Source organism: Mycena indigotica (genome assembly GCF_014461135.1).
Source record: "Mycena indigotica strain 171206Taipei chromosome Unknown Mind.scaff0002, whole genome shotgun sequence".
Lineage (NCBI taxonomy): Eukaryota > Fungi > Basidiomycota > Agaricomycetes > Agaricales > Mycenaceae > Mycena > Mycena indigotica.
The window spans coordinates 4,442,395-4,469,861 of NW_023503001.1; the positions used below are offsets into that span (position 1 = coordinate 4,442,395).

A 27,467-nucleotide genomic window follows, 5' to 3' on the forward strand; every position below is an offset into this window, starting at 1 on the left:
ACCTTCGCCTCAGTTTTGACACCTCAACCTCTTGCCTCTGACCACCATCTTTTCCGATTCCATGGACTTCACAGGGCAGACCGTTGTAATTACCGGTGCTGGCGGTGGGCTCGGGAAAGCGTACACTTCTTACGGCTCCTTGTGTCTGCCTGGTCCTCATCTATTCTAGTTATTCTCTGCTCTTCGCAGCCCGTGGCGCCAATGTCGTTGTAAACGACTTCAACAGGGACGCCGCGCAAAAGGTCGTGGACGAAATCACTAAAGGCGAGTTGTGCAATACATTAGCGGTTAGTTTGCTTAACGGTATTTCAATAGCCGGTGGAAAGGCGGTAGTAAACTCGTCCTCTGCAACCGACGGTGACGCGGTCATCAAAACCGCCGTCGATGCATTCGGCACCGTTACTATCCTCATTAACAATGCTGGAATCCTCCGCGATAAAGGGTAATTTTCAACCCCCCATTTTCTCCCTGCAGCTAAGCCAACTCTCAAAGCTTCAAAAAGATGTCGGACGCAGAGTGGGACCAGATCATGGAAGTCCACCTCAAAGGCGCCTTTGCTTGCACCAAGGCAGCCTGGCCTTACTTCCGCAAACAAAAATTCGGACGCGTCGTAAATACCGCTAGCGCAAGTGGACTGTATGGTGAGCACCTTTTCCACGATATGGTCGCGTTCTCTCGCTCAAAAGAATCAGGTAACTTTGGTCAAGCCAACTACAGCGCGGCAAAGATGGGGCTGGTGGGATTCACCAAAACTCTGGCTATCGAAGGCGCGAAATACGGCATCAAGTCGATTGCTATTGCTCCGGTGGCCGCTTCAGCCATGACAGCAACCACAATGCCTCCTGACATGCTCGCCAACCTCCAGCCTACCATGGTTGCACCATTTGTGCTTGCAGTGTGCCATCCTGACGGACCCGATGCAACAGGCAGGGTCTTTGAGGTCGGAGCCGGCGTCGTGACGGAAAATCGGTGGGAGCGTAGTGCAGGTGCTGTCTTCAGAACAGACTCCAGCTTCACACCATCTGCAGTAAGCTCAATCTCCTCCAATATAGCGTCAGCCTCATTTGTTTAGGTTAAAGCAAAGTTCTCCGAAATCACTGATTTCAGCAAGCCATCCTAGTCAGTCTTGCTTGTTCTTCTATGGCTCATGATATTAACGAAGGATAGTCCCAAAGCCTATACCGATGTCGACGCCAAGGGATTCATTGAAAAGGCTGCCAAAGGTCCTACGAACCAACAAGCATCCCCTCCGGTCCAATTCACCGGCAAGACCGTCATTATTACCGGTGCCGGTGCCGGTCTTGGTCGCATCTATGCTTTGATGTACGCCAAACTCGGGGCTAACGTCGTTGTCAACGATGTGAGCGAAAAGGGCGCCAACAGCGTCGTGGCCGAAATAACTTCCTCGGGTGGCAAGGCTATCCCCGTCATTTGCTCTGCCGAGGACGGCGACGCGATTGTTAAAGCCGCGTTGGCCAAATTCGGCGGTGTCCACGTCCTCGTCGCTAATGCTGGAATTCTGCGCGATAAATCTTTCCAAGCGATGACACCAAAGGAATGGGATGATGTAATCCAAGTTCACTTGCGGTACGATTTATTTTTACTTCACTGAGAAGCTACTAAACACCCTATAGCGGTACCTTCAAGGTACATGTTTGGCTTATCATATGCCATCGGTTTCACTAACCGCTCATCTCTTTCAGTGCGCCAAAGCTGTCTGGCCCATCTTCCAGGAGCAGAAGTACGGTCGTATTATCACGACGGCTTCCCAAGTGGGAATTTGTAAGTCTTCCAGATGTCTTGCGGGGCTAATACTGAAGGCGTTTGCTAGATGGAAACTTCGGCCAAGCCAACGTTTGAAGCATTTTTTTTTCTACAGAAAGCAGCCTGCTTATACATGCATAGTACTCAACAGCTAAAGCTGGGCTGATTGGCTTAGCTCGCACTCTTGGCCACGAAGGTCGAAAATACAACATTCTCGCAAATGTCATTGCTCCCTCCGCTGGTACCGCCATGACACAGACAATATGGTATGCTGGACTTGTCTCAAGCCACCCCAACTTTGTTTAACACCTCTCCTACAGGACACCAGAAATGGTCCAAACATTCAAAGTGCGAAGCCACCTACTCGTTGTGCCTACCCATTTTTCAACCCTATACATAGCCTGACTACATCGCTCCTCTCGTTGGCTACCTCACAAGTGAAGGTTTGTTTCCGTATTGGTGATGAAAGGACATGCCCTAACTCGACTACAGACAACACTGAGACAACTGGCTCGCTATTTGAAGTGCTCGGCGGATGGGCCGCGCAGACACGGTGGCAGCGCTCTGGTGGCTACAGCTTCCCGACAAAAGCTCCTTTCACGCCCGAAGACGTCAAAGCCAAGTGGGCCCAAATCACCGATTTCAGTCCGTCGTTCCATGAAATCCACGAAAAAAAGCTGACTTGGTGTGTAGATGATGGTCGGGCAACACATCCGACGACCACTGCAGAGGCATTGGAGCAGATTGTGGCCAACTTTGGTAACAATGGGGACGCAAAAGCAAAATTGTAATAAGAATCGTTTGTGGACGGAGGACATATAAGTAACAACTTATTTATCTAATTCAACTTGGACAAGAATTTCTTTATTTAGGCTGACAGTAGGATGATAAAGTGAACGAGCCAGGCTCATACCCATCCCAGGCTCATACCCATCCCTCGTTGCAGAGCAGCCAGATCCGAGAGCATAGTTTTAGACTAAACTAGCAGGGACCCGTGCTACGCTACGGGGCTCAAGCGATGATGGCAGGGGATTCAAATTAAGGTAGGTAGAATACATATACTACTGACTATTTTTAAGCAGATACTTGAAAATGTATTTAATTTTGCGTCGTGACATTCATATGCCCAAGATTGTGTCGAGCGCGAGGTTTCGTGTAAGGCTGGCGAGCCGGTGGAAGATCAGTGTTGCCAACATGCTGGCGGCGGACATTTGTGGCTTGCCGTGGTTGTGAAAGTGGGTCTGGTCGTAGTACGTGAGGCCTTAGAGGTGACTGCAGTATCGAAGATAGTTAACATGATTCTTAATGATGTAAAGTTAGAACGGTCAGAAATGAAGATAAAAACATACCTGGCTGTGTGTCTGGTGGCGTCGAAAGCTGATGTCGTTCTTCATTGGCATGCTTGAGAGGGCGGATAGGGCGGGGGACCAAAGAAGAGTGAGAAAATATTAGGGAAAAAAAGTTAAAGAAACCGGCAGACCTGGTCTTCCAGGTTCCTGCGGCTGAAATGGCAGGATTCCGCACCAATTTCTCCTGTCGAACAGTTTGCTGTTCCTCTCATTTTCAGCACTGTCGTTCCCATCATTGTCGCCGGCCTATTGAGCGTTTGACGCGCCTTAGATTTGCGTTGCTGGAGGGGACGGAAGAAGCAGCTAAACCAAAACATTAGCTCGAGCCGCTGGAAAAATACAAACACAAACCGTTAATCGATGTGCATTTGCAGGCAGCATTAGCAATGGTGGTGGTGGTGGTGGTGGTGGTGGTGGGGGAGGGGGAGGTAGAATGAGCTACAAACACGTACATATGTAAAAGAATCAAAAAAAAACACGGACATACATTGACCCAACGTCTTCAAGGGGCTGGAGTTGGAGAAGAAGCTCTGTTCTCCACAGAAGTCACATTTGGAGTCGTTCGAAGCTGTTGGCTGGGAGTATCCTGCTGAGCAAACGCTACTTCGTGACTCTGCTCGCGCTGGACAGCTCGTTCTGGTTGTGCATCTCCTCCAAGGTTGGTATGATCTCCTAGTGCTGTGCGATTGACCAAGATTCGACATGGAGACATGTAGGGAGGCGAATTGGCATCGTTTCGGTGCTGCTGAATACAGCGAGGGTTGCAGGGAAGGGAGAGAGGAGTCAGGAGTCAGCAACCTGTTCAAAATAGAGGATTAGAGTGTGTTTGCAGGCCAGAATATCACTCACACTGAGATTCTGTACTTGCAGTACGCCCTGTGACTCAACAGTGTGAGTTCAAGATTGTGTTGGCCAGTGTCGCAAACTGAGACTCAGGTATCATCTACCCAGAGACAGGCAGGTTGCAGAGGGGGCAAGTGTGGTTGTATTGAAGAATGTAGAGAAATACAAAGCTCGTGCATGGTTGAAATTGAATGGGATGTGGCTACGCGGTAGGTAGTTTTGTCGTTGTCAGGGTTGGCAGAAAGTCATGTTGTCTGGGGCCTTAGGAGGCGGGAAATCGAATAAGTCGATGTCTGGAAGTCAAGTAGTCCGGTAGTTATGAGCCATGGGCGGCACTGAGGATCTGGCAGAAGAGAGGAGAGGAGAGGCGAATTGACTTTTGAATGACGCGATCTCATTGGCTCATCACTCCTGATGTCACGAAAAGTGACACCGAAGTCTCTTGTATAATAAGATATGTAATGATTTTCGACCCAAATCAAAGTGATGTGACAAGTGTTATTATTTTTTGGGTGAGCGCTCTGCAATCCGTCACATTTGTCACACCTCGGATTTATCGGTCAATCAAATCACATTCGGCTTTAAACTACAGGAGGAGAATTGTGAGCTCTACAACGAGGGCTGGGTATGAGCCTGTGAACGAGCTACGGCTCTAGTCGATTTCAATAACGTCGTCATCTAGTCTATCATCGTTACTCTCCATGAGAACAAGGCCATCCTCTTCCAATTTGCGCGCTTTACTCGGGCTTTTCAGGACTTCGGGGCTGAGCTTGACCCGTTTCGGTGTCGGTTCAAGGTCAAGAATGTCACCGCCCTCCTCTCCTGGCGCTCTCCGCTTCAGAGAAATTTTGACGGGAGTCTCTGGTACGACAGGAGGTGGCTTGACCTTTTGTGGTGGTCGAGGTATGGGATTCGGGAGGATCAATGACGGTCCATCAGCAGGATGGTTGGGCCTAAAATAAGAAGAAAAAAAACTGAGCGAAGTGAATCAGAACGACAAGGAGCCATGAACTGACGGGAGATGGCAGATTCCTACGGAAATAGTGCCCAGTTCGCCATCTTCATCCACAATATTCAAGAACATGCCCCGCGACACATTGAGGCTATCCAGCGTTCTCTCGTAGTTGTCGTCCCAGTCGGGATCGCATAGCACCCGCTTGTCCTCGTAAACACTCACTTCACGCTCGTCCTCGCCCAGGATACCCTTCACCACGTCACCAAGTGACGTTCGTTGGGGGTCGCATTGTACTTGGGTGTAGGTGTCGCGGCATATTCCGCAGGACGGGTTCGGCTTATATAGCTGAATCGTGCTCAGCGGAACTGATGGCTTGACCTGAATGTGCACGTTTCGTAGTTTTTCGTAGGACCTGCGCAATATTTGTAAGGCTTGCAGGACAATCAGACCAGAGACAATCGCGTTGGTCGTTGCGATTGCGGGGATGATGTTGCCGGCCATTTCTGGGAAATAAGGTGAATAAAATGTTGTTGTAAAGAAAGCTCCGAAATACCTTTGACTTCCCAGCGCGTTTTACCAGAGATGCCATAGGCAGCAGAGCGTAAATTGGAAGTTGCAGTCACAAAGTCGAGCGTATCATCGTCATCCTTGTCAAACGATATCGTGCTTTCTCCAGATTGCAAGCGCGCTGCGAGTCGTTCCGTACTGATAGGGATTATGAGCAAATGGACGCTAACAAGACATTCCTCGCACACACCTTGATATGAAAAGCAACACATTGTCCTTCAACGTGAGCTGTTTCTGGTCCTTCAGACCCGATCCAGCTTTCGCAGAGCTGCCACTTGCTTCAGCGTTGGCCACACCATTGGCTTTGGCGCCATTGGAGTTGCGAGAAGCACCGTTAGAGTGTCCATTAACATGCGTGGTGGGAGGGTCTTCGCGATGAAGAACGAAGGTCTCGTTGAGAATTGCTTCGAAGTCGAGGGGTGTCGGTGGTGCACGGGCACGCCACATATCTGCCATACTCAAAAGATTTCGAATGTCAGCATCGAAAACCTGCATCGGATTCAGCCACAAAACTGGAGTTCAGGGTTAACTTACCTTCTCAAATACCTTTTGCGCTGCCTTGGTGGCCTGCGGGGAACGGAGCGCTTCTCGTACCGCATTGAACGCAAGAGCTTCTCTACGTAGGGTGGCAATTTCTTGGGCTGTTGGGAACATGAGATATGCGTAGAATATAAAGTTCATGTACAAACCATTCTCGCCCTGTTTCTCAGCTTCGTCCAGCTCCCCTACGGCATCCTCGTCCTCACCAAACAGTTGTCTGCATATAGCTTAGGAGTTGAACGCGGATTTCACCGGCAAAAGATAACTACCCCATAAGATAGCTTTTGCTCCAGACTATGCAATGGATTGGCTGACTGGGAGTTGAACGGATGGTGCAAACAGGGAATGTCTTTGGTGTCGGCTTTTGAATGCAGTCAAAACATTCAGTCTTGTCCTAATCATAGAGCTTGAATATCGAAAGCACAAGTCGCAAATTACTGCGTACTTTGAGAATCGGCTGGACTTGGCCAAGGTATCCGGCAGTCCCACTCTCAACGAGGGGAATTTGAGCTGCCATACACATCTTGTTTACGTGCCGACGCGCGTCTGAGAGGTCCTGAGAAATATATCTGGGACTTAGGAATGTGGCGCACCTAGGTTGTCCAAAGCGTTCAGAACAATATCAAACTGTTTGTACCACTCGAGGTCGTATTGTGGCTCTTTGATATTGCCATGAATAGGTGTAATCTGGACGTTGGGGTTGAATGGTGCGGCGGTTTGCGCAGCGACCTAGAACGGGGATTAGCCGCAGTTAAGCCAGGTCGGAAGATAGGCAGACAACGGATTGGAAGAGAACGGCCATCCCGGAGGCTATCCCACTAGCCATGAGCGTTAATGAAGTGAACATACCAAAGCTTTGCTTTGTTTGACATCTTTCTTGCGGAACAGAAATTGGCGGTTGAGATTGGAGAGGTCAATAGTGTCCAGATCCAAAAGGGTTATTTTTCCGAAGCCAGTGAGCACGATGTTTTTCACTGAGTATATGAGTACGCGGTATACGTGGTATTACGCGTCTATACTCACATAGTTCACAGCCAATTCCTCCAGCACCAACGAGAAGGACCCTCGTATCCGCCAAACTACCATGGAGTTCTGGCCCAAGAATCATCTTGGCGTAGGCAGAGCGCGCCTTTGCTGTCGACATTGTTTGTGAGTACGCCTCAAAGTAGGTTCACAAGGAACTGTGGCTGTTGGTGCTTCGAGTTGGTCAAGATGTAAGACGCGTGATGCGCCGTCACGGTCACGGTCATAGTCACGTCCCGAATGTTTGCGACACGACGCGTCTCGGATTGCAAATGAACCCTAGGACTTACGGTTGACGATCGGCACAGCTTTTGGTTCAGCTTGAAAATTCAGGATGTTTTCAAACTTGTTCTCCACTGTTCTCCACCGTCCAGTGGTTCTTCGAAATTGGAGAGTTTGTGGATCCCACATACTTGATACCGCGGGCGGCGGTTATAGATGCGGCATCAGGCAACTGGCAGTCCCAGAAACATTCACAAATACTTTTACTTACTCAGGGAGGGGGATGACGGCGACCCATCAAACATCGAATCAGGTTTCAGCTGAGCAGAAAGCACATGGACTCCCGACACAAAGATTGGGATTGAGGGTGCCTGGACTTACAGTGGCACTCAAATCTTGGGGGAAATGGCTTTATCGGTACAACGAACAACAAGATGCAGGTAGCGTCTGTGCGTGAGTCGTGGAATAAATATCAAAAGGTGCTCTAGCGATCGGAAGTTGAAAGGATGCCAAAGACCAGAACGGATGAAGGGGGGGGGTAATGTACTCGGAATAAGAGAGCGACGACGACGCAAGACGGAAATAATATTCAGTTAAATTAGAGTGGGTCACGGCCACTTGGAGGGACAGGCCACGACTGATGCAGTGCGTCGCCGTCTGTCTCAGTGTATTGCGATTCACTGATGAGACTAGGGTTCATGCTGGCCACCCGCAAGCGTTCCTCAATCTCATTAGCTGTGGCGGTAGGACCCAGGGCAGCCAACAGGGAAGCCATTGCTCGGTCCTGCGAGCCTTGCGAGATATGCTCGGCCTTGAAAGGAACGATAGGCGTAATGGGGTCGCTAAAGGGGTCGTGCGCAATAATGGTGGATGGTGCGCGACTACTAGCAGGACTAGGCGGAGTCACAGCCCGGTATTTGCCCTTTTCTTCCCGGGTATAGGCACTTGCGGGAGGGACTGGCATGGTAATAACATCGGGGACTGTTGCCGATCTTGACCCAGCAGAAATAGAGGGTGTACGAGAGCGGGATTGGGATCGAGAACGAGAGTGTGTCGAATGAACCGACATGCGAGCACCAAAAAAGGGATTGTTGGCGCTCTTGCGACGCGGTTCGTTGTCACGACCCCTGGGTTCCGATTCAGATTCGAAATTCATCACCTCAGCGGACTGCCATTGGTGGGGCTCCGAAGAAGTCAGTTTGGGTGTGGGAATGGCCATGTCGAAACCTGGAGACATAGGATTGGAGCTGAGTGACAAGAATGAGTCGCGAGCGGTATCGCCATCCCAAGAAATGGGAGGTATCGGCTCTACCCTGGCGAGGAAAGGGCGACGGGGCGGTTCAGGAAGATCACTGTTGTTGTCTTCCGCAAGTTCCTTTGCGAGGTTGGGGTGGTATTGAGCAAAGGGATGGGAGAAGGGAGTGACAGACGGAATATAATTTGTCTCCCCCGAGTTGGAAGTCGTATGCAAGCTTGGCGTTGCGGTTTTGAACATTGTGAGCTTTTCCATGGGCCCAACACTGACGACGCCTTTCTGCTGGTATTTGTTCTCTTTGCCCTCCCATTTGTCATCGTTGTCTTCCATTTTCGCCCATGCTCGTTCTTTGTCAGCCGACTTGTGAGCAGTTGACGGACGACGTCGAGGTTGGGAAGCGCGCTTATAAAGCCAGAGACCGATAAGGATGAGAACGACAGCACCCACAAGAGCACCGAGACAGGCACCGATGACAGTGCCCATGGAAATACTAGGTGAGGATGCGTGCTCAGCAGAGCCAGAGAGGTTGCTCCCAGAGTTAGTAGAGGACTCTGCCGGATCGGTAACAGTGTTAGTTGGGGAAAAGGACACCACGACAGGTTGGTTGGTGTTAGCGGCGGCAGCCGCGGTGTTGATAGCCAAGCTGTTCGCGGTGGCTAGAGTGTTGGCGTTTATCGATGCGCCGTTTAGTCCCGCAATGTTGGGGGTATTGAAGGGGTCGTCGCGCCGGTTGTGCCATCTAGGGTGTGGGTGGTTGTGGGCCATGGTCGGAATTAAAGAGCGAAATAAAAGAGTGTAGTCAAATGGGCATGTAGGTCTGTCTGATTGTGTTGGGTAAGATTGGGAAAGATGAGGAGTAGGTGGAAGACGGACGAGGTACTGAACAACCACGATAACGGCGCTTTGCTCGTGCTGGAGACGACGAAAGTGTGTCACTGTCACTGTGTCATGTCACTGGCAAATGATCTGTCACACCAGAGCCGGCATCAATTTGTGTCCTTGATCTGCTGGATTTGGCGATTACGACGAGCATGCGGACTCTCCGAAGAGCTCGGAGCTGCTTGTCGAGTGGTCGTTGACGATTCAGGCCATGGATTCCACGCGAGACTTGGTGATAGTTCTGACATGAGGCCAGTTCCTGTGCATGACGCATCAGAAAGAGGCAGAGCACCGCAAACCCGAACTTTTCCAGACTTGTGAGGCAGTGTGTTAATTACTTTCTTGGTCTCTGTTCTTATACGGCAATGCACAACTCATTTTCTACCTGGAACTCTCTGTGACGCATCTCTCATCCTTTCTCTCTTCCCTCCATCATGTCCAACGGGTACCCAGGGCAAACTCAGCAGCAATGGACCCAGTTTCCCCACCAGCCGCCCCGTCTTCAGCTCGAACATGAATTCGACTTTACGCCCCAGCAGCCACAGTTTTCTAACTCGTTCCAATTCTCTGATGATTTCTCGTCTCGTCCCTTCTCCTACTCTCGCACACACAGTCCATCAGGATCGGTTGACCACCACCACTACAACCAGAACTATCCCCAGTTTGATCAAAGCTCGTATCTTTCCACCGACCAGCGCGAATATCATGGCAATAGCGCGCCATACAACTTCCAGTCTGCATCGACACCTACGCCTTTGACTGCCAATGGTCTTGGCCCGATTACAACTAGTCCCCAGTCCATCGTCGCACCCACATTGCCTCAGCCATCTGGCCGTGGCTCTGGATACTATAATCCGCGTGCATCCAACACGGGTCAACAGCCCAAAACAAAGCGCCCACGCGGGCCGACAACTACAGTTGATGTCAAGGAAGATGAAATCGAGCCAGAGTTGGAGGAGGAGGGAGGTGCTCGGGCGAAACCGTACGCCCCATCTCTATCTACTCCACCACCAAGTCAACTAACTTGCCATAGACCCGGAGCTTGTGCCCGATGCAAGAATCTCAAAGTTAAATGCGAGTTCAAGACGGACACAGACCCTTGTAAGCGCTGTTTCAATGGTGGACATGAATGCGTGACACCTGGGCGCAAGAAGCGACGAACACCGCCGTCTGTTGTCTGTTTTTATTGTCTAAATTCATCTGATTCCTTCCCTAGGAAACGGGAACATTTGCTGAACCAAATTCGTGAACAAGCGGCCGATATCCAGAAGCTTATGTCCCAACTGGAAGAAGCAAACGCTCGACATGCCCGTGCTCCCAACTCGGCTGCTACCGATGTTTTCCCACCCCTCACGCCGTCCTCTGGCTTACACTCTCCCGTTTTATCACCGACGTCGCCCACGTTCGGTAGTGACTCCACCAAAGTGAACTCAGCCACCAATAAAGTTGTCGAGGACTGGATCGCAAAGGCAAGAGATAGTCTTGCTGAGTTTGATGGATTTATTGGCATTGGCGGTGCCGGAATGCCCAAGAGTCTTCTTGTGAAAGAAGATCTCGAGGGCTCGAGTAGTGGCGCAGAAGACGTAATCGACAGCGACGATGGGAACACGGGAGAGTATGAAATCGAGGTCATTGACTCCGACGGAGAGGAAGTTTCGCCCCGCAGCAGACGCGGAGTCAAGCTACGCCAGATGTCCAATACGTCCAACGACCCTCGCTCACCAAAGAAGAAGGAGTCGGGCGGTGAAAAGCTTGCTACGCTTCCTACTGAAGCAAGTCCGTTTGGCCTCATGGCGGACCTCAGCCTCAAGAAGGGTCGGGCAGAGAGTCCCGAAGCAGAAATGGGCAGCGAGTCAGTGCCTGCCTTGGGTATCGCCAGCGATAGCTTTTTCCGCTCCAGCCCAGCTCCGGACCTCATGCGGTCTCGTCCACTCGAAGACCATCCCGCTCTTCCCCATATTTTAACCAGAGGCCTTATAACGCCCCAAGAAGCAGAGAAGTTATTCGATATGTTCGTACCCCTTAACTCTATTGCCCGGTTCTGCTCATCTTCATCAGATATTTCCAACGCATGAACCTCTCTGTCTCATTACTAGATCCCGTCTTGTACACAGCATCCAAGACGTGCTATCGGAGTCCCTTTTCTGTTCACCGTCGGTGGGTAACCAATTCGTAGCATCAAATGGGAATACTAATCCATGGTTACAGTGTGCGCCATTGCATCGCGATTTTACACGGAGCGGCCAGAGTTGTACTCCCAGGCGATGCACTATGCGCAGCTAGCTGCAGGGACAGCCCTCATCAGCGGCCAGAAATGTGTCGAGTCCGTCCAAGGCTATATTCTCATGTCGCTCTACCCTGTTCCCGCAAGACGTTGGGAAGATGAACGTGGCTGGCTGTATCTTGGGCTTGCTATCAGGTGCGTTTATTCAATTACTTGATCACGTGAGCTCATTTTGAGGAAAAAAGACTTGCTATAGATCTTAATTTACATCTTCCTAACACGGCACAGCCCATTAACGAAAGCCATGCCCGGGAAATGCTCAACCGGACGCGGGTTTGGCTCAATTGCTTCAATCTCGATCGTTCCACGGGTTCCCAATACGGCAAGACACCGACGATTAGTAATGCAGATTACATGGCCAACCACTCGGAAGATTGGTGGCGCAGCTCGCCGTATAATATGCGCAACTTTGATATTCATACGTGCGCATATAATTCGGAATTGAGGGTAATGTCTGGCTTCATGGCCAAGATCTACAGTGACCCGAGCCATCCCACCGGGTTGAACAAGGCATGTACTCTTTCGACAACATCAGACTTGGTGCCATCTGACCGGTTTGCAGAACGTCGACTTTGAACGTGTTGCGTCTGATACGGATGAACAGCTCAAGGAGCTCGGTGACAAGTGGCAATCGCTCGTCAACGAGGCGACAGACATGACAGACTCCCAGAACAGGTTCCGAAGCGGGCTTCTCAAGCTGGCCTACAGCTATGCCCGTCTGGTTGCGCTGTCCTTCGGCTTCCAGCACGCATTTGGCAAAAACAACACTGATGAAAACCCCTTCTTGATGCGGGTATGATGCCATTCCTTCCCACTTTGCCGTCTTGTGCTGATCGTTGTGCAGTGCTTGGCGGCGGCCTCGGATGTCGTGGCGGCCATGGTTGAAGCCGTTGGACAACCTGACCAACGGATCTATCTTAGGCATGGCCCCATCGCGCAGAGTGTCTTTGTTACATTTGCGGCATCAATGCTGGTGAAGGTCAGCGCTTTTCCGAGTGCTGTCACCAGATCTTAAGCCATTTTCAGCTCCTTCAACCCAAGTTTGCTTCCTACCTCACTCCCGACAAGCGGCAAGAAATGCGGGGGCTGGTGAAGAACGTGATCGACCTCTTGGGGTCGTCCGACGTGTCTATCGACGACAAGCACGGCCCAAATCTCTACGCGAAGTTCCTCAAAGGTCTGCTTGCGGCGCCACTCGCAAAGGAGGGTAACAAACGGAAACCGACCCGGTCCAACTCGGGCCAGCCGAGCGAAAGCAGCGAGTCCACAGTGTCAAGCCACCCATCGCCTGACACAACGCATTCGCTGTCACCCCCCGCTACCACCGCCGCCCTCTCTTTTGACCGCTTCGCCCCGCCGCTTGGTGCGGGTGTCGACCCTTTCATGCCCTTGAGCACCAACGGCCTCGACGATAACACCTCCGCACCCGACTTTTTCCCGCCATCTCTCCCGTTCCACGACCCGATGCAAGGGATCCAGTCTCTTGCCACCAACTGGCCCGAAGGTTCGCCAACTTGGTTCTTCGCCGTGATCGGTGCTCATGTCCTTCACAGACTTTTCATGGGTCAACCAAATGCCGAACCAAGACTTTAGGATGTACAGCCAATCTACCTATTAATGCTCCCCTTTTTGCTTTCTGTTCGTTTTGTTATTGCTCACGGAATGCTTTTTTGTGGGCGTTAATCCTCTTACTGTATCCAGCAACAATTCAAATCTGTTGTAAGTCTAGCACATATGTATTCCTTCTTGCCAAAAGTACACTGTACTAGAAAATGATCAACTAATTGATGGCACCCCATAGATAAGATAAGATTTACATAATCAAACCTAACTGGCCTCAGAATCGCGTAAATAATGTTATTACCCGCGTATTATAAGATAATGGTAAGAGTGTCTCTGATTGCTTATAGACGCGAGTCCTTCGGCATCACCCTCAGCGCCTGTCGTACACCCAAGTCACGCAGAACGTCCTCTGCACCGCCAAGCAGCGCGTCGAACGCAACCGTCCGGTGATACTGTAAGGTTGAATAAGGGCTTGTGGGCGAGAAGGAATGATGTTACTCACGTGTTCGATATACCGACCCATGCCTGTCCGCGTGATTCCACGTCCGCCAAATATCTGGACAGCGTCTCTGGCAGTCTCCTGCGCTGACGAGGTGCAGTACGCCTTCAGGAAGGCAATCTGTCTGTAAGAGAGTTAGAGTCACCCCAACAAACCAACTGAAACCAACTGACCCAGCCAATTTACCCGCTTGCTGCTTATACGACTGTGAAAGCGCTTGAGATGCTGCCTAAAAGTCCATCGCCACCACATACCATGTTGCACATCTGGTATGTGATCGACTCTAACCACGCTTGAGCACCTAGGAAAGTTAAGCTTAAAATCTGGCGCTAAGTAGCAAAACGCACTCTCAGCACGAGAAATCATCCCTAGTCTTATATAAATGTCCGACCTCTTCAAAAGAATAAAATACGCACCGGCCATCTTGGAACGAATGACCGCCATCGAGTTGAGAGGTTTGCCAAAGGCCTTGCGTTGTGCGGACCATCTGAAGTCGAATGAGAAGTGGTTAATTTGTTGCTCATTTGACCCACTTGAGACACTCCTCCACTGCACTGGATGTCAGATGTGCTCTGCCAGATAGAATGAAGACAAAGACTCACCAACTGATCGTTGACTCCGGGCAGATCCGCAGCACATCACCCATCGCTCGTGGTTGAAGTTGCTGTACAGTGTTATTGCAACAAGAGTTGGTCAAACAGAGAACCTACCTCAACATGACGAAGATTCCACCACCTTCCTCGCCGAGAGTGTTGCCGACGGGGGCCCTAGCATTATCGAAGGTGATGTAGGCAGTACCAGCGGAAGGGGAGTACTAGAAAAGATAAGTAACGTGTTAGCACACTAGAGCTTCGGAGACTAACGCTGGTCTTGATGTGCTTCGTCTCTACCCCAGGGCCACGTTCGACAAGGATGACAGTGAAGCCATCTTCCGTCTTGCAGCCGACGGTGAAGTAGTCGCTGAAATGGCCGTTGGTGATCCACCTAAAGAAGTACGTGAGTTGCGATTCCAACTGCCACCTTGGATATTGGTTTACTTTTTGGTACCTGCATGACGTGAGTTGTGTTTTTCCGAGAGAGACGCTCAACAAACCGTTAATGATCCATTCCTTCCCATCTTCGCTCTTGACGGCGGTGGTCTTTGAAAGCGTGAATGGAGGAGTTTAATGAGTGAAAAAGATGCTCACTTGGAGACCCATAACGTCGGAGCCAGCATGTGCCTCAGAGATGGCCAGCGAGATGAATTTTTTTCCTTGGAACACTTCCGGTACAACACGGGCTTTGAGTTCCTCGCTTCCGAAGTTCAGAACAGGCGGGAGACCAATGACCATTCCAGATAAAAGACCTAGAAGATGAATAAGTCACAAAAAATAAATGGGGTCCCGAGTAAACATACCATCGCCGTATCCGCGAGCGCCGCAACGAGTCAGTTCTTGGGTCAGGACAAGCTACAAGGTGTCAATAGACTCCCATGGCGAGCTTGAAGACGTGCCTCGTGGAAATAATCGAACTGCTCCGGTTTTACAAGACCGTTCATGAGAGTGAGGCCGTGGAGGTGCTTGCCGGGGCCCAAACGCATGGCATTGATGTTGAGCGCGCTGCATTGGTGAATAAAAGTCGGTATGTCAAGTAAGAAAACGCACGCCATTTTGTCAACGATTTCTTGAGACACTCGAGTTCCATCCTCCTCTTTGATCTGAGCCTCGGGATACAGATCCTCATCCACGAATTTGCGAACAGCCTTCTGGAACTGGCGGTGATTCTGGAGAAGCGTTAGGGTCATCGAGGGGCATTGATTTGCTTGACTGACCTCGGTGAAGTAGGGGCTGTGGTAGCCCTCGACCAACCAAGTGGGTTCGGCATAGGGGACCTTGCTGAGCTCGCCCGTGACCCTGCTGACGATGGTGCTCTCTTCGCCGGCAATAACCCCAATCTGCAGACGCTTGTACTGTGGTCGCTCCAAAACCTCCGCGCGATGGAGACTGAAGAATGCTTCCGTTGCGTCTTGGCCGGCTAGAAAAAACCACGTCAGATACCGATGACGGCTGGCAAAGTGTGATTGCGCACAAACTTCCGGGTCCAGAAGGACACTAAGGCCGCCGGGGTGCATGTTCATGAACTTGGAAACATCGTAGACCTTGGCGTCGATAGCGAGCCACTGTGAATGCACCAATTAGGGACGAGGTGTTGGTCTTGGATAAGCATACGCACAAGGTCGCCTGGTTTGTTGTGCTGTGGGAGGTCAGCCACGGAGTGTGTTTAAGCCACCCATAACTGACCTTTGCGACCTCTTCGAGGGTGAATTGTTTGGACATTGGAGAAAATGGGGAATCGTCCAATGGCAAGCGTCTTAAATAAGAACGAGATGCATGTGATTTCACTCCGGCTCATTACCCCGCATTTTACATTTACATGCTACAGTTTGCTCTTTGCGAACCTGATGGCTCCTGTCCGCTCCATCTCCTCCATTTGCGCCTCTCCTACGCCAAGGCCCGCCAAAATCTCTACTGTGTGTTGGCCCGCTTCCAAGTATAAACTGTCTTCGCCCGGAACCACCCAGCGACCCGGGCCGGCGCTTATTCGTGGGTGCGGGACCGGAAATGACGACGCAGAAGCATCAAGCTGGGCTGCTTCCTCTGTCGATAGCACTGGTAAAACACAAGCATCGGTGCCTACCACGATGTTAGTTGTGATCGACACACTTGTTCAGATCAATCCCTGACCGTGGAAAAGCTTCGCCCAATAGTCGCGGGGCTGGAATGCAAACCCTCTGGTCAGATATTCTTTCAGTTTGGGCCAGTCGTCCTGGTTATATTGCTCGTCCGCTGTCGGCCTCCACCCACTGATACTAAAGTCTGTGGGGACCGCGTTCACAAATTGCTCGATGAAGAGCTTGTAAAAGGCAGGTTCGATACAGCCAACCGAAATCCAACGCCCGTCGCCGCAGGTATAGACGTTGTAGAATGGAGCCCCGCCATCGAGCAGGCGCGAGCCTCTCTCGCCCATAGCCATACTGGAAGACGGCACGAGCAAACCGAGCAATGGGAACGACGAGACATAGCGAGTGCCAGAGACCTGTTTGTAAACTTGAACATACATTCCACACCAAGGAGAGAGAAGAAAATACCATGTTGGTATCGACCACTTGCCCGCGGCCAGTCTTGCCGCGGTCAATGAGTGCAAGCAAAATACCCATGGCGCAACTCAGCCCTCCTCCAGCAAAATCGGCCACTATATTAATTGGTGGCTGGGGCTTATCTTGGCCGGGCAGTAGCTTCAGTGGTTGAGCGCAAGTCCCAAAGCAAACGAAATACTAACAGATAGTACTCCGCTCAGCGCTAGATAGTTTATATCGTGACCTGGTGGGTGGTAAGATATTCAAGTCTTCGAAGCATATTGCAAACAACACACCAGCCATGTCTTTGTGGGGTCCTGTAACACTGTCAAGGAGTGGATTGCCTGGCAGTTGGTCGTGTACCTTCTCTCGGAAAACCAACCATACGAGCATAGATAAGCCGTTTGTTGAGTCCACTTTTGCCTAAGAATACGTCCGGTCCAAGCCCAAGGCGTTCCATAACACCAGGTCGGTAAGGGTCGATGAGCACATCCGCTTCGGAAATAAGGCGCAGCAAGAGCGCCTTTCCGCCCTCAATCTTGGGGTTTATAGCAACAGACTTTTTTCCCTCTGCATAGAATATCGACGGAGTTGGCCGCGGGCTTGTCTACGCGCACAACCGACGCGCCGTTATCAGCGAGAATGAGACCAGCAAATGGACCAGGAGCAAGGCCAGCAAACTAAGATCTGTATGAGCTCCCAGTGGGTTGTAGTGAGTTGCAGAGACCTCGATAACTTTCAGTCCTGCCAGAGCCATGAGCAAGAAGTTCAAGTTGAAATGACCGGCGATCTGATTCGCCGTTCCGTCAATTTATATTCTTGCTGCATGACCGCTGACACTGACAATGATCCTGTTAGCCGCCCCATACTCTTGAACCATGGTCGTCAAGCCCTTTACAAGAGAAGAAGTAGCACAGGTACTCGTATTTCACCTTACTAAACATTTGTTCACCCGTGTTGTGCAGCATGCGACTGCGGGAGACTTGGTATCCGTGACACCTGCCCTGTTACTTATAGGCTATTGACGCGGTTCTGTTTTGGTTCTGTTAGCTCATCATCATCGACTCGAAAGTATACGATCTCAGCAAATTCTCATCCCTCCACCCTGGTGGCCTCTCTGTTCTTCTTGACTCGGAAATAGGTCCGCTGGGAATGCCTGTCGATCCAACTTAGACTCACCCAACAATGTACAGCGGGACAAGATGCAACCGAAAGATTCTACGAGCTTCACCGTGCTGAAGTTCTCGAAAAATACGCGCGTCTACAAGTCGGTGTTATACAAGGGGAACCAGAAATAGCGAATCGTGTTCCTGGCGCCCTCAGCCAAGTTCCATACGCAGAGCCAACATGGCTTGCTTCTGGATACCACACTCCCTACTACAAGGAGGTGAATAGACCCACTTCCCTGGCCTCCATCTCTGCTGACGGAAGTCCAGCACCACCGTCGCTTCCAAAAGGTTTACCGCAAATTCGTCGAGGAGGTCGTCTTGCCAGATGCTCAAGCACGCGAAACCGATGGACAACCGCCATCACAACACATCGTCGATGAGATGTGTCGGCTCAATATTCTTGCAATGCAGATCGGTCCTGGAAAGCATATGAAGGGTAGAGTGCTAATGGACGGCGTGATTTCTCTGGAAGAGGTCAGTTATATGTCTCTTGCTGCACTTCTGCTAACCCCAGCCCACAGTTTGACCCTTTCATCGAATTAATCATCACCCAAGATGCGGCTAGACTACATGCGCGAGGTATTCTCGGTGTTTTGGAGAAACAAATGGCGTCTAGCTCAACTTCTTCACAGGCTACAACGATGGATTAGGTTAGTGCTTGAATACACCGGAACACGACCATGTGACGCATCCATGAATAGGTGGCGGGACTATCATTGGTGGATAGCATTTGCTATATCTTCTCCAGCTCATAAATTTAGGCCTTCCACCCGTGATTAACTTCGCACAACCTGCCCTACGAGATCGCGTTGTCGAAGATGCGCTCTCAGGCAAACGCCCTATTTGTCTTGCAGTCACAGAGGCCTTCGCCGGAAGCGACGTTTCCGGTATACGGACCAGGGCCCGTAAGACCGAGGACGGGTTCTGGATTGTGTCAGGTACTGCTCCAATCTCTCGAGCCATCAAAGCTAATCGGAGTCGTTTTCAGGAACTAAGAAATGGATCACGGCAAGTAGTTGGTTCCTATGCTGCTGCTACTTCCTCACTGTTGATTCCGTCAGACTGGCACCCGAGCTCATTGGTTCACAACAGCTTGCAAAACTGATGACGGAGAAATCATCGTCCTCCTTATTGAGCGGGGCGAGGGAGTAGAAACTAAGCCAATCAAGACATTCTACTCAGCAACAGCGGGAACCGCATTCGTTACCTTTGATAACGTCAAAGTTCCAGATGCAAACCGCCTTGGTCCTGGAGTTCCTGGTCTGCTCATCATTGTGTGCTTCGTCCTCTTTCTGTCAATGCTTTGGCTAAGTTCCCCATTAGCTAGCCAACTTCAATCATGAGCGGTCTGTCGATGTCTTCGACTCTTTCTCCACCAGTTGACTCGCAACATAGATGGGTCCTCGTCGCGCATAACATTGCACGCCAACGCGTCATATTTGAAGAATGCCTCAAGTCAGTTTCATCCTGTCCTTTGCTTCCTTTCATGTGAATCCATGCACAGGTGGGCGACACAGAGAAAAGTTTTCGGCAAGCCGCTCAGCTCGCAGGCCATCGTGCGCCAGAAGCTTGCTGCCATGATTTCACGGTTCGAAAGCTGCCAAGCCTGGATTGAGTCAATCACATACCAGATGTGCCATATGAGCCCTATGGAACAAGCTCAACAGCTCGCAGGGTATGACTTGAATGTCAATTGAAAGGTCTAGTGAGAATTTCGTAGACAAATTGCATTCTTGAAGATGTATGCCACTCGGGAGTCCCAGAAGACGGCCGCAGATGCTGTTCAGGTGGGGTCTACTTGCCATCACCATCTTCAAGCTCATCTTGGCTACCCAGATATTTGGCGGTCGAGGGATAACCAAAACAGGCATGTTTTTTGTCAGCACCCGATAGTCTACTTACCGTTAGCTTAGGAATGGGGCGCTTCGTTGAACATGTGCGTTCGCCGTTCTCCAGGTTTAGGACCATGCTCATTCATTTCCGCCTGAGTAGTTCCACCATTCTCTTCTCATCGACGCGTAAGTGTTTGGTATATTTTCCTGGTTTGGCGTGTTAATGAAGCTGCGCTCTGATTTTAGGGTTGGAGGAGGAGGTATGATGTGCATGGTTGTGGATAAGGCATAAGCTAACATGTTCAATAGCCGAAGATGTTTTGGGAGATCTTGGCGTCCGACAAGCGCTGAGAAACCTGCCACGAAATGCCCGTTTATAGATATTATAGACGTCTATTAGTAAGTACCTATCTAGATTTTCTGAGGCCAGCTGTCGCTGCTACTGAGCCTGGTCGTGTGAGTGGCCTCCAACCAAAGTATTCCAATACGACATTCTTTGCGAAAATCTCTCCAAACCCGAGCATGACGCCATTCACGAACGGAAGTAAGAGGTTGATGGCGAGAGAAGAAAACAGGGCCGTGATGCGCGTGCGAGGTGAGAGAGAAGAGTCGAAAATGGCGATAGTGGCTGACTCGAGGTGAGGAGCGGGAGAAGGGTCGTGTTGTGGTGACGGAGTATTGGTGCGGTCTGGGAAAGACATGGAAGGATATGATGAGGTCAGAGGCTCAGAAACCTCGTCCCATTTTTGGGACTCGTCTGTTGTGTCATGGCTTGGTCTCTGAACCTATACAGAATAATGAGAGGGGAAACATATAGAGTTGATATTTGTTGACAAACCTCTTTTGACCGTTCACCCGTTACCAAGTCGCGAGCATCTGCGGGGCTGGGAGATGGCCGAGTTGCTTCTCCTACAGTTTCCCAACCATGTTCAGAAGTTCCGCCGACATCAGGCAAAGCTGCTTTGCGAAGAGCAGCTTCTTGCTTCTCAGCCGCACGAATTGCCTCCCAACGTTCACGCTCCTTCTCCGCTTTCTCTCGTTGCTCAGCAGACTGGGCTCTCCACTCAGCTACGTGTGCTTCGTAGTCAGCCTGTGACGAATCTTCAATCGAATCCGAAGTGACTGAGCTTTCCGTTGTCGATTCCGAGGCCAAAGATGTCTCTGCTTCCGTTAACTGTGTCGGGGGCGTCGGCGGACGGAGAGAAGGTGATGACACGAATGCTGATGAGAGGGCCGCCTAGCAAAAGTTAAACTTAACTGCAGACCATACATGCTTTCGGCTTACCGCCAATGGGTCCTCGTCCTCGAAGTTTGACATCTCTGGGGACGTGACACTGTCACGCTTCGCCGTCTTCTGTGCTTACGTTGTTGCATTGGCAATGCGATCCCGACCAAAGCGCTTGCTTCGGGGCTTCCTTGCGGGTGGACAGCAACGAACCCAACAACTTCCAGAAAGAGAGATTGTCTGCTTTCAGTGCTGAGCTTACTCTTCTGATCAACCCGCTACACGTGGAATTTACCGCGTCTCTGGAAGAGAGCCACTGTTTGATTAAGCCACCTATCTCGTCTGACGCACCTCGGGACCACATTGCGTCGATTTTCCATCAGTCTACTTACTAGCCGGCATTCTCGGTATGGCGACCTCCAAGATCTCGGCCCTCAAGGCAGCACTGGAGATGTGGCGTTCTTCTGCTTACCAGCATCAGACTCTTTTTTCCACAACCTTGGCTTTGCCATCGCGCGGAATCAAATTGACCATTTCGATCAACAAAGACCTTCACATCCAAGTTCTCTCAAGGCTCGTGTCCGATCCAGACGGTTGTTCGACGCCTATCTCGGCCTACGGTATATCCCGTTGTAACTCGGCCAGGTGCCTGTTGGCGCCCATATCTGGGAACGACTATGATGACCGATTCAGTGATACGGCAAGGCATTTGGCAGGCTTCTCCGGGTTGTGCGACCCGTGACTCTACGTCAATGTTTGTGCTCAACCATATAAAACACGTAGTCAAACCAGCCAGACAGTCCAGCATCTTCCCCATCTTCAATCTTCTTCTAGTGCGCTTTCCACAATATTTCTCTTCTCCGCCTGTCATGTGCACTCAAGAATAGTAAGAATTTCCGCTCTTGTGCTGCGTTGTTCCTTCTCTGACAACTGTCCCATAGCTTTGGAAATCTCTATCGTGGATGCGGGTCGGTCGAGGCAAGGGACAGGTTGAAATTCGGTTGACCTTGCCTCAGATGCTTTGATGTCGTATATCGCGGCTCTCGAATAGATTGCATGAAGTCTACCTGTGCACTCAGGTACCCTATTTCCTCCCAAAAAATTTCAACCAGATCAATGACAGTTCTTCCAGCAGGGCCCACACTCATCAAGGCCGGTGTCAATGCACCAAAGTAAGCGAGAGTGCCCGGAATATTTTATTTCCTTTCTGAGCAATCATTTTACAGGCTTTAGGAGAAAACCGCCGGGTTATCAACATGTTCCGCATTATGTGTGACGTCCACCAAGCGAGTGGGCGAGATTATGGTTCCTAACCCGACCTATCATGTAGCATTCTGTTCCAGTGTAGCGCTCTGACATTGTGTATTCTAATCCATGTAGTTGATCAGTCTTAAAATCGTCTACCGCCTCGCTTTATCGGTTGCTTTGCTCCTCGCGCAGCACCACCACCACTCTTGACTTTGGCCAGCCGTTTCTTGCGCTCAGCTTCGCTGTCGTCGTCACTGGAAGAAACCGGAGGCTTCGTCTTCTTGGCCGGCCGTACGGGAGAAGATTCCGAGTCAGATAGGACTGGCTTAGGTCTGCTGAGAGGTTTGGAAGGAGGAGACGACGATGAAAGCTGTCGATGGACTGGACTCTGTATTTTTGTGTTGACAGGAGGCGAGACACCTGATGAAAACGCTCGGGCTTTGCCTTTCGCAGCAATCGGCACAGGAGCCGCGCCATCCGAGTCAGATTCAGTTGCAGAACCCGATTCCGCGTCAAGCGGGGCCTCTGGGGAGGAATTGCGCTGAACAGGCTCGGGAGAAGGACGTTTACTTGCAACTGGGGATGAAGTTGGCTCGATTACTGGAGACTTATCCACGGGCGTTGAGATCCGACGTTTAGTTAGCGGTGGGGACGGTGCGCGGGCGGGCTGCGTTGCAAGTGGCGGTAGTTTCAAGTCAGGCGTGTCGTTGACTAGCAGAACTGAAGCTGAAGCAAACGTCAATGCAAAGTTTCTGGAATAGTCTCAACTTACGAAGATCAGGTATAGAATTGAACAGGGCAGTTATCCGGCGTAAAGCGGTAGCGACTCCAGGTTTGCCGATGCAGTTTTTGACATGAGTGTCAACCGAACGACGCGCGGTGCGCCCGACCTTGTCTATGGCCTCGAAATTGATGTTAAAAAGTTGGCGCGATATACTGCGAAAGGCGCCTGCACCTTTTCTAAATCTGACTCTGAGGATTCACCGACGGCAGAAGTACTAGTGAATGCCAGATGCGTCAGGCTGATTAAAGGCAAGACCAGGTGTCGCGATATGATGTCGGCAGAAAATCGGCCTCCTTGTGTACACGTTTCCCACCTCCATTTGAACGCCTCGCCCTCAAGTTCAATGGCGAGATCCTTCAGGACAATTGAACCTTGTTCAATTCAAAAATTAGGTCAATTATACGTACCGCATAATTAGATTCTACGCAATCGAAAGAGAGTTCACTTAAGCCACCAAGAGTGTGAGCTTTAGCAAGCAACGTTTGGGTCGCGACCCGCCAGTCTTCTTCGTCCTCATCCCGAGAGAAGTCCGGTGAACTATCTGGGTTGCATGCGCGCCATCGTCTCGCAAATTGCTTCGAATTCAGAACTAGGTCATATCAGTGGCTGAAGCTCTGGCATGTTTTACAACGAATCAAGTACCCTCGGTCCATATAGTTTTCGTGTCTGTAACGAGAACCAAACACGCTAAATCCACGGTTGTCGCAAACTTCTACAGCGAACATTCGAGCCAATAGCAGCGCAGGTAGACCGTGGACGAACAAAGAGGTATGGCGTTGAGTTGTTTGTGGCGACAAGCCACTCTTTGTTCAACAGAAGTTTACTGTGTTCCTTCGGACACACGCTAGTCAGACGCAATGGTCAGGGATACAAGGACTGATATACTGTACCTCGGAAAAAACTTCCATTGCGTGGTCTCGGTGATTGCGCGTTAAATAGCGAAAGAAGAGTTCAGGGGGAAGATGAGAAGTGGAGGCAGAGTTCCCATCAAATGGGACTTGACTTTTGACGGTCAAGTGTTATCTGGCTATGGACGACCTCCCAGCTGACTACGATCCGTCATTAGAGTGGTCTGGACCGGAATATACTTCCCAGCCTTCCCACTCCAATCTCCTTCTGTTGCGCCTCGTTATTCTTCGTACATCTGTCTTGCCGCCAAAGCAGACACTCGTCAATCCAGATCGCCATATAGAGCTCCAGTTTGGCAGGGACGCGTCTCATTCTAACGATACGCCCCGTGTTAGGCTCAAGGAAATGGCCGTCTCTAAACTGCACGCGACCATCTACTGGAGCTCTGACGATGAAGCATGGTATATGGTCGATATGGGTTCTATGCACGGCACTTTTCACCAATCGGCTTCTGCTCAAGCGTCAGCTGCGATTCGTCTGTCTCCCTCTCGAGTCGCAAGTATGCCTCAAAAGCTGAAGCATATGGACGCAATCGCGATGGGCAGTACAACGTTCCTCGTTCATATTCACGAGCAAGAGCCATGTGAGGACTGCTCTTCTACGCTCCAAAACGAAATTCCCCTATTTCAGAACCCAAAGCGCGTAGCGGCACGTCCTGGCTATCTCCCATCCTCTAATGGCGATTTGAAGTCAGCACTGTCAACCCTCAAACAACAGATGCTCTCGTCCAGTAGTCCAGGACCCAGTCGGACGAAATCAACAGAATACATCGACCGTTCAGCCAGGAGAAGAGCTTTACATCCAACTTCACGCCTTGATGCTCCTGGTATAGAGCCGCCAGCCTCTCGTATAGAATTGACGCGACGAGCGGAGCATGTATCACCTATATCTGCAGTAAACTCTTGGGAACCTCCTCAGCTTATAACTCAATCTAAACCCCCTACTCCGCTTCCGACTACCAATGTTGGGCATAAGCTTTTATTAGCTCAGGGATGGACACCAGGGTCATCATTGGGTGCGGAGGATGGTGAGGACAGTGATGGACGAGTGCGGCTAAAGGCACCGCTCGAGATTGCGTCGACAAGTGGCAGGGCGGGACTAGGATCCAAGCGAAGTTGACATGTATTTTGGAGTCGATTACGTAACGAGAACGCGCTGTTTGCATTGACGTGACATTCACGTGACAACCAACGACTTGAGGTTCAAGTCGACCAGCACATCTCTCTTCCTTGTTTCTTGCCACCATACACCACGCCACCCTCCCATGGCCGCCCCCAATGTCCGCGTTCGTGTACCCCATCCCTTCTCCCGCCGTTTACTGACAGCTTCACTAGCCACCTTTTCGCACACGCCCAGTTCAGCGCGCCAAAGCTGACGAAAACGCCAACAGTCGCCACGCCAGACAACTGTCGGGTCTAGCGAACAACGCAGGACCCGCTCGATTCGTTCCCAAGGAGCTTTTGACGGGAAAGTCGCGTACTGCCCTCAGCGAGGTCGCCCTCAACAGAAAGGTATGTGGTCAACACTCGCCACAACTCTAGCCACTGACTCGCTTTTCAAGGAGACTCTTGTCGTCGCAGGCAACGACAAGCCCGAAACTGGCTTCAAGCGCCCCAGCAACGACAAGCCTGAAAATAGCTTCAAACGCCTCCGCTCCAACTCTTCCACCCTCCCTCCCCAACGCGTTCCTCTGGGTCCTGGTCGAGGGATAGTCCACGTAACAATCGTAAACCATGTTGGTCCAAGTCGCATACCAGCAGGTCGCGCTGTTCGTCCCTCTGTTGCCACCTCGAAAAGGCCTCTTCGAGTGGCACCCCCACGAGTAGCGGCGACAGAGCTTGTCCAAGAACAACTCAGAGAAACAGAAGACAACATGATTGATATCGACACGGAGGACGAAGACTTTAAGCTGTCGGAGTTCGACGACGCCATGGCTATTTCAGAGGCCGAAGTTGATGAGCTCGATGACGAAGACGATGAAGATGAAGGTACTGCTACCGGGCCAAAAGTCGTCCGGGTCTGGCCAGACATTACACCAGAACGCGCTCTTCAATACGAGAAGGAGGTTGAGGCTATTCGACAAGCCTTCCAAGACGATGTAGACATCTACGACACGACTATGGTCTCTGAATACGCCGATGAGATTTTTGAATACATGAACGATCTAGAGGCGCGTGCATTTTTTAACCGAATAGTTGCTTGCTTCTGACCGTGGGTTTTTTTTAGGAGTCGATGATGCCTGGCGCCGACTATATGGATCATCAGAACGAGATAACGTGGGCGATGCGACAGACACTCGTTGACTGGCTCCTTCAAGTTCACCTTCGCTATCATATGTTGCCCGAGACACTGTGGATTGCCGTCAACATCATTGACCGCTTCCTGACCCACCGAACTGTGTCTCTTGTCAAGCTCCAGTTGGTTGGCGTCACCGCCATGTTCATTGCGGCCAAATACGAGGAAATTCTGGCGCCGTCGGTGGAGGAGTTTGTCTATATGACTGAGAACGGGTACAATAAAGAAGAGATCCTCAAGGGCGAGCGAATCATGCTTCAAACCCTCGAGTTCCGCATTTCCCAATACTGCTCGCCGTATAGCTGGATGCGCAAAATCAGCAAGGCCGACGACTACGATATCCAGACCAGGACGCTCAGCAAGTTCTTGACGGAGGTTACGCTTTTGGACTATAGATTCGTGCGAGTAAAGCCGAGTCTTATTGCAGCAGTTGGCATGTATTGTGCGCGGAGAATGCTTGACGGCAATTGGGTAAGTGTCAGAGTTAAGGAGCTGGTGATTAGATAAGGCTGACGTGCTTCTTATAGGACGATGCTTTCGTTTTCCACTCTGGATATACGGAAGAGCAGCTGTTGCCTGGCCACGAGATGCTGATAGAGAAGCTTGCGGAGCGCAACTTTTCGCGTCAATACGTCTGCAAAAAATACTCGCACAAGAAATTCCTCAAGGCGTCGGCGTTTGCCGTTGACTGGGCGAAGGCGCAAGTTTCGGGCAACGGAAATCCCGTTGAGAGGATGCTTCTCGAGGAGTGAGCGTATCTATTCCTTCAGTCTCTTGGATTATACACACATATTTGTACTATACCGCCTGCCCTGCATCGTTCACTCGTTTCATGATCGCTGTCCATTTCTTTTTCTTTTCCTTTTTTCCCCACATGCCTCAGCCTATAAAGGCGTCTCTTTCTCTCTCTACCCATGCCGCTCGCTTTCCATTGCTATCCACATGTCATGTGATCCCTCACTCTTTTATGCCCAACAACGACCTTCATTCAAAAAGTGTACACGCAGCCAGATTATTCCGGCTGCTCCTATTTTTTTGTACTATACTCTTTTTTGTGACACTAGATGAGCACACAAAGTAAATTATGTATTTCGCATACAACAAAACAAAGTCCTTTCCGTCTGTTTTAGTCCGTTTTACATCCAAA

At 50.7% G+C, this 27,467-nt stretch overlaps 10 protein-coding genes across 10 annotated transcripts; 5 read left to right on the plus strand and 5 right to left on the minus strand.

The window, feature by feature from the left end:
• Positions 1-61: 61 nt before the first annotated feature.
• On the plus strand, positions 62-2,555 carry MIND_00245600 (Peroxisomal hydratase-dehydrogenase-epimerase; the record flags this gene model as incomplete). Its single annotated transcript, XM_037359338.1, has 14 exons — positions 62-120; positions 170-442; positions 493-641; positions 693-1,027; positions 1,073-1,119; positions 1,168-1,587; positions 1,635-1,647; positions 1,704-1,782; positions 1,832-1,854; positions 1,906-2,030; positions 2,085-2,112; positions 2,165-2,207; positions 2,257-2,409; positions 2,458-2,555. The coding sequence occupies 14 exons, from the start codon at positions 62-64 to the stop codon at positions 2,553-2,555; spliced, it is 1,845 nt and encodes a 614-aa protein (XP_037224433.1).
• A 2,053-nt stretch (positions 2,556-4,608) lies between these two features.
• MIND_00245700 (Ubiquitin-like modifier activating enzyme 2) lies at positions 4,609-7,162 on the minus strand (the record flags this gene model as incomplete). The annotated part of the gene is made up of 11 exons (XM_037359339.1): positions 4,609-4,909; positions 4,973-5,414; positions 5,465-5,616; positions 5,669-5,967; positions 6,013-6,119; positions 6,168-6,235; positions 6,288-6,412; positions 6,464-6,564; positions 6,612-6,747; positions 6,868-6,992; positions 7,042-7,162. The coding sequence occupies 11 exons, from the start codon at positions 7,160-7,162 to the stop codon at positions 4,609-4,611; spliced, it is 1,977 nt and encodes a 658-aa protein (XP_037224434.1).
• A 699-nt stretch (positions 7,163-7,861) lies between these two features.
• Positions 7,862-9,283, minus strand: MIND_00245800 (uncharacterized protein; the record flags this gene model as incomplete). Its single annotated transcript, XM_037359340.1, has 1 exon — positions 7,862-9,283. One exon carries the CDS (start codon positions 9,281-9,283, stop codon positions 7,862-7,864), a length of 1,422 nt encoding a protein of 473 aa, XP_037224435.1.
• Positions 9,284-9,831: 548 nt separating this feature from the next.
• MIND_00245900 (Zn(2)-C6 fungal-type domain-containing protein) lies at positions 9,832-13,274 on the plus strand (the record flags this gene model as incomplete). Its single annotated transcript, XM_037359341.1, has 9 exons — positions 9,832-10,379; positions 10,431-10,565; positions 10,614-11,412; positions 11,456-11,558; positions 11,606-11,816; positions 11,867-12,128; positions 12,244-12,474; positions 12,526-12,660; positions 12,708-13,274. 9 exons carry the CDS (start codon positions 9,832-9,834, stop codon positions 13,272-13,274), a joined length of 2,991 nt encoding a protein of 996 aa, XP_037224436.1.
• Positions 13,275-13,585: 311 nt separating this feature from the next.
• On the minus strand, positions 13,586-17,738 carry MIND_00246000 (Acyl-CoA dehydrogenase; the record flags this gene model as incomplete). Its single annotated transcript, XM_037359342.1, has 29 exons — positions 13,586-13,696; positions 13,747-13,867; positions 13,917-13,948; positions 13,998-14,044; positions 14,091-14,111; positions 14,160-14,230; positions 14,277-14,292; positions 14,346-14,407; positions 14,454-14,557; positions 14,607-14,727; positions 14,781-14,790; positions 14,837-14,882; positions 14,931-15,088; positions 15,140-15,191; positions 15,269-15,341; positions 15,387-15,505; positions 15,554-15,756; positions 15,811-15,901; positions 15,955-15,975; positions 16,023-16,092; positions 16,181-16,415; positions 16,467-16,818; positions 16,871-17,017; positions 17,062-17,102; positions 17,155-17,175; positions 17,222-17,426; positions 17,476-17,538; positions 17,586-17,648; positions 17,703-17,738. The coding sequence occupies 29 exons, from the start codon at positions 17,736-17,738 to the stop codon at positions 13,586-13,588; spliced, it is 2,712 nt and encodes a 903-aa protein (XP_037224437.1).
• MIND_00246100 (Cytochrome b5 heme-binding domain-containing protein) lies at positions 17,737-20,239 on the plus strand (the record flags this gene model as incomplete). The annotated part of the gene is made up of 19 exons (XM_037359343.1): positions 17,737-17,775; positions 17,824-17,844; positions 17,909-17,999; positions 18,052-18,245; positions 18,295-18,501; positions 18,549-18,606; positions 18,660-18,677; positions 18,729-18,746; positions 18,789-19,042; positions 19,089-19,301; positions 19,351-19,373; positions 19,423-19,482; positions 19,532-19,702; positions 19,748-19,814; positions 19,864-19,905; positions 19,941-19,967; positions 20,020-20,045; positions 20,106-20,119; positions 20,169-20,239. The coding sequence occupies 19 exons, from the start codon at positions 17,737-17,739 to the stop codon at positions 20,237-20,239; spliced, it is 1,614 nt and encodes a 537-aa protein (XP_037224438.1).
• A 27-nt stretch (positions 20,240-20,266) lies between these two features.
• On the minus strand, positions 20,267-21,192 carry MIND_00246200 (uncharacterized protein; the record flags this gene model as incomplete). Its single annotated transcript, XM_037359344.1, has 3 exons — positions 21,145-21,192; positions 20,698-21,096; positions 20,267-20,644 (listed from the first exon to the last, which is right to left on the minus strand). Exons 1-3 carry the CDS (start codon positions 21,175-21,177, stop codon positions 20,267-20,269), a joined length of 810 nt encoding a protein of 269 aa, XP_037224439.1. The 5' UTR covers positions 21,178-21,192.
• A 1,282-nt stretch (positions 21,193-22,474) lies between these two features.
• MIND_00246300 (uncharacterized protein) lies at positions 22,475-24,024 on the minus strand (the record flags this gene model as incomplete). The annotated part of the gene is made up of 7 exons (XM_037359345.1): positions 22,475-23,058; positions 23,105-23,234; positions 23,288-23,470; positions 23,524-23,705; positions 23,759-23,828; positions 23,879-23,960; positions 24,002-24,024. 7 exons carry the CDS (start codon positions 24,022-24,024, stop codon positions 22,475-22,477), a joined length of 1,254 nt encoding a protein of 417 aa, XP_037224440.1.
• Positions 24,025-24,145: 121 nt separating this feature from the next.
• On the plus strand, positions 24,146-25,144 carry MIND_00246400 (uncharacterized protein; the record flags this gene model as incomplete). Its single annotated transcript, XM_037359346.1, has 1 exon — positions 24,146-25,144. The coding sequence occupies one exon, from the start codon at positions 24,146-24,148 to the stop codon at positions 25,142-25,144; it is 999 nt and encodes a 332-aa protein (XP_037224441.1).
• Positions 25,145-25,289: 145 nt separating this feature from the next.
• MIND_00246500 (Cyclin N-terminal domain-containing protein) lies at positions 25,290-27,072 on the plus strand (the record flags this gene model as incomplete). The annotated part of the gene is made up of 5 exons (XM_037359347.1): positions 25,290-25,310; positions 25,360-25,536; positions 25,587-26,219; positions 26,252-26,791; positions 26,848-27,072. The coding sequence occupies 5 exons, from the start codon at positions 25,290-25,292 to the stop codon at positions 27,070-27,072; spliced, it is 1,596 nt and encodes a 531-aa protein (XP_037224442.1).
• Positions 27,073-27,467: the final 395 nt, after the last annotated feature.